Raw genomic sequence first — 4718 nt, 5'->3', positions numbered from 1 at the left:
CACGGGGGCACCCCTGTCATCTCAAGGGGGCGTCCGTGTTTGGAGTAGGGGAGACCCTGAAACTGGGGGATAAAACAATGTATCCACACCCAGATAAGCCAAAGGGGCCTTTCCTACAAGCTTGTGCAGACGTGTAGGTTTGTGCCATTTAAAAACAAAAGATGCCACCACTGACAAAAGCAAAGGATGTAAGATTACCCTGGCTCTTCTCAGTTTGGGGAAAATTTTGTGCAGAGAGTAGCTACCAAAAATTGTAAACCTCGTCAGTCTCTATTAAAAATAAAGTAGCTCCTGGCAAATCCCTGCTTATGGAAGGGATTCACTTTCCAGCTCTGGGGCTCTTTCCGAAATGTTGGTGTGTTGGGGGATTTGTATTAGCTGAAGACCTATTTTTTCCTCTGAAACCACTTCACACAAACGGTAATCCCCGAGAAACTCGAGCCACCGAGCTTGGCAAAGGGGCTGATCCCAAAATAGGGTCAAGCGCCCGCTTCTTAAAGATGCTTGCAAGAAACACAAATGCCAGTGCAGTATTTCCTGAACCCTGGTTATTTACCAGACCAGAATCCTCTCTGGGAAGTGTTTAATCCTGCATCAAATACAGAAAGGCAAACCATTGGCTTCAAGGGAGTGCAAGTTCATTGTAAAGGTAAGCAGGTGCTTCAGAAAGGACCCAAGGAGAAGAGGAGAAGGCCTGGTCACAGCTGTTCCAGGAATAGCCTTGGTCACTTGCCAGTTCACTCCCGTGGTGGAGAGAATTTAACAGCTGGAAGAGAATCCTCTTAACGCATTTGGTGCCTGCGTAGATTTCACTGCGTCAAAGAAGATGCTCTGAGGGTGAGTGTCCCAAGAGTCACAGCCGCGCCAGATTCACATGGCACTTGGAACCAAGCTGCCTGGGAGGCCGTGGCGCCCAAGCATGCTCCTTGCTCAGAGACCCAGGACCCCAGCTGGGTGGCTGCAGACTCAGGGCCATCCCTCCCCATCTTCCTGTGAGATGCCCAGCACCGACTTGTGGAGGATTCCGCACTCCTGCAGAGACTTGGTGAGGTCAGAGAAATGTCTCCTGGGCACCTCCATCGTTTCAATGCTGCGGTGTCGGTAGGTGGCCTTGTTCTTGTGTTCGGCCACGGCGACAACGGTGTATAAGTCATCAGTTGGCCGGAAATGGTGGACAAACCTCCGTCCGGATGGTGATCTGACGGCAAGCAGCAGCCTAGGCTCTGGATCCGACGGCTCCTCCAGGTCTCTGGCCCTGTAGGAGCTTTGGCTCTTGGTCCGCACGACGAATTTCCTCTCCGGGGCACGAGGCTCAGCTCGGGAATCTTCTTCACTCATCTTCACGGTGCGGGTCTCCGCTTGGTAAAGAGCCTGGGTGCCGCTCAGCTGCAGGGAACCAGCCTTTTTAGCAACTGTTTCCAGGGCCCCCTCCTCCAGGGTCTTCCTGTTGATGGAAGGAAGGACTGGGTATTTATTGAGGGAAGAGGATGCCCCTATGGGCACCTGCTGCAGCAGCTCCGGGATCTCATCGGGGGCTCCCTGATTCGGAGATTTGGGTGCGCAGGCTCCCGGTTTCTGGCTGCTCGGCGACTCGCAGGGAATGGCTGGAGGTGAAGATGGCGTGAGGCTGCAGCATCCCTCCGTGCCTGGGGGCTTACGCAGACTTGGCCGAGGACGTCCCTTGGCGGACTTGGGCCTCGTGACGCGCATGTTTAGTGAGTCTGGCCGCCAGATGAAGCCGTCAGCTGCTGTGCTGACAACAGTGCATTCAGGGGGGGCGATGTTCACAGGGGCTTCTGTGGCCATTGCTCCTCAAGACCCCTAAGGAAGCAAAAGAGAGGAGGCCGTGGGTCAAATGTTCTAGGACTTCCGGACCTGAGCCATTCACTTCCCAGGATCCAGAATAAGGACCGGCCACAATGGGGGCGGGAGGGGGTGTGCAGAGGAGCTTCTCTCTGCATTTCTGGCATCTGGAGAAGGGCACCAGCTGCAGTTCATTCATTCCTTCATTCCAGGCATTGGAATATATCAGTGAATCAGAGTCCTTGCAACTTAAATTATTATGGTGAGAAGAGGCTGGTGTTAAATCCACAAGTAAATAGATATTTTCAACGACTACTAACTGCTATGAGGAAACTAAAGTACTGCACCAGCGAGTGACTAATTCTTATTCTTACAGGGGGTTGGGAGGGCTTTAACCTGAGAGACCAGACTGATGAGAAGGAATAAGCCCTGTTACAATCGAGAGCAGGGCTCAGCTAACTTTTTCTCTAAATGGTTTTGGCTTTGGGAGCCACGTGGTCTCTGATCCAACCACTCACCCCTGCCCTGGAGCACAAGAACAGCCATAGACAATACGTAAGCAAGGGACTGCGGCTGTGTTCCCTGTGTTCCCAGGCAACTTTATGTACAAGGACAGGGGTGGGCCCCATTTGGCCCACAGGCTGTGGTTTGCCCACCCTTGCTCTAGGGGGAAAGTGTCCCAGGTGAGGGAAGAGCCAGGGTCCAGTCCTGAGGGCGGAATCTGCTGGCTCCCAGGGTGGGGTGCTCCGCCCTACACTGTCCACAGACCTGGAGGCCCAGAAGAGAGCGTTACCCGTGGCTGCCTTTGCTCAGAAGAAAGTATCCCTGTTCAGTTACCCAGCAGGGAATCCAAGCTCAGCTTCACTCAAGAGCTGAGAGCTATATATATGTGTTAGCAGACGGTATTTGTTTTTCTCTTTCTGACTTACTTCACTCTGTATGACAGACTCTAGGTCCATCCACCTCACTACAAATAACTCAGTTTCACTTCTTTTTATGGCTAATATTCCATTGTATGTATGTGCCACATATGGAATCTGAAAAAAAGAAAAAAAGGTTATGAAGAACCTAGGGGCAGGACGGGAATAAAAACACAGACCTACTAGAGAATGGACTTGAGGACACGGGGAGGGGGAAGGGTAAGCTGGGACGAAGTGAGAGAGTGGCATGGACATATATACACTACCAAATGTAAAATAGCTAGCTAGTGGGAAGCAGCCGCATAGCACAGGGAGATCAGCTCGGTGCTTTGTGTCCACCTAGAGGGGTGGGATAGGGAGGGTGGGAGGGAGACACAAGAGGGAGGGGATATGGGGATATATGTATACATATAGCTGATTCACTTTGTTACACAGCCGAAACTAACACACCATTGTAAAGCAATTATACTCCAATAAAGATGATAAAAAAAAGAGCTGAGAGCTTGAGCTTCGGGGCTCCCGCCCCGTATTCACTGGGGAATCCCCACCCTCTGCCTCCCCATTTTCCCCGTTCCCCCTCCATATACTCCATTTTCCTTTCTACTGGCTTTTCATTCAACCTTGCTAGACAGCTCTGTGCAAGTCACTTCATGCAACATCCCTCGGCTGCCCTCACTTTGTCATCAGGCTGGGGGAGAGGAGAAGGAGACCCCACTGCTGGTCCACCCACTGGCCAGATCTCACAGGGGGGCACTTGGCTTCTAGACCAGGGTTGGCAATCCCTTTCCGTAAATGGCCAGAGAGTAAATATTTTCAGCTTCGTGGGCCACAGTCTGTCACAACTACTCGTCTCTGCCCTTGTGGTGTGAACGCCGCCCGCCATAGACAGTGTGTAAATGAACGGGTGTGGCTTTGTCCCAAGAGAACTGCCTTTATGGACACTGGCATTTGAATTTCATATCATTTTCATGCGGCACAAAATCTTCTTCTTTTTATTGTCTCCAACCATTAAAAGTGTAAAAGCTATTGTTAGCTCATGAGCCACGCAAACACAGTGGTGTGATCTGGCCTGTGGGCAACGGTTTACCCAACTCCAAAGGGGCCTCCGGCCACATGCTAATTCTACAGATGTGTGAGCCAGAAAAGCAGAGTAAATGCCCCAGGCCACCAAGTCAGCTGGCGGCAGAGGCTGAAAGACAACCCAGGTCTGTGACACCCAGTCCTGTTCTCCAGGACCAGACTTGGCCTCTCCCCCAGCACTCGTCACATTCAGTCTCTTCGTTAGCTGCTGACATTTCTTCTTCCCAACCACCTTGTCAACACTTTGAGGGCCCCTGTGTTTGGACCTCCCACACCCTGTATTTGGGGGTGTGCACGAGTGCACGTCCTGAAGCACGGTGGGAGGCGTGTTTCTCTTGCGGGCCTGGAACTGCCAGGTCAGGCCCCCTCCCCTGTCCTCGCCATCTTCACAGCACCTTCGCTAACACGCTTCTGATCACCTTTTCTTCCCAGTCCCTGGTTACATCCTTCCCAGGACGCTGCAACGTGTTGGGCTCCCTGCCTCCTCTGAATCCTGACCACCACCGCGACTGTGGCTCTCTCCACCTGCAGCCCGACCAGCCCTCTCCCAGCCCTCGAAAGACCTTCTGGTAGCTTCCCAGAGCCTCCCCAGGAAGCAGCACGTTTGGGAGGTGTCGTGAGACCTAGGTTCTATTTCAGGCCCTGCCAAGAGCTAGCTGGATGACCACGGGACAATCATTCTACCTTTCTCATACATTGCTTTCCTCATCTATAGAATTAGCTGTATGACCTTGAAAACATTGTTTAACTGCCTCTAAACATCAGTCTCTATCGGCAACATGAGGACAGTAACACGAAACATCACAGGTAAGGCCGTGAAAACCAGGCTTGGCACACAGTAAAGGCTTCATTTTTCTGCTTTTGGTTTTTGTTTTCTGTTTATTTAGTGCTTTCGATTGTTTTAGGTCCAAAAGT

The 4718-nt window shown here is 51.8% G+C and overlaps 1 protein-coding gene across 1 annotated transcript; it reads right to left on the bottom strand.

Moving 5' to 3' along the window:
* Positions 1 to 966: 966 nt before the first annotated feature.
* Positions 967 to 1806, bottom strand: UBXN10 (UBX domain protein 10). The gene has a single exon (XM_065897894.1). It carries the CDS (start codon positions 1804 to 1806, stop codon positions 967 to 969), a length of 840 nt encoding a protein of 279 aa, XP_065753966.1.
* Positions 1807 to 4718: the final 2912 nt, after the last annotated feature.

Source organism: Phocoena phocoena, chromosome 1, assembly GCF_963924675.1.
Source record: "Phocoena phocoena chromosome 1, mPhoPho1.1, whole genome shotgun sequence".
Lineage (NCBI taxonomy): Eukaryota > Metazoa > Chordata > Mammalia > Artiodactyla > Phocoenidae > Phocoena > Phocoena phocoena.
The sequence above is the reverse complement of the archived record's forward strand: the minus strand, read 5'-3'. Positions and strand labels throughout refer to the sequence as shown.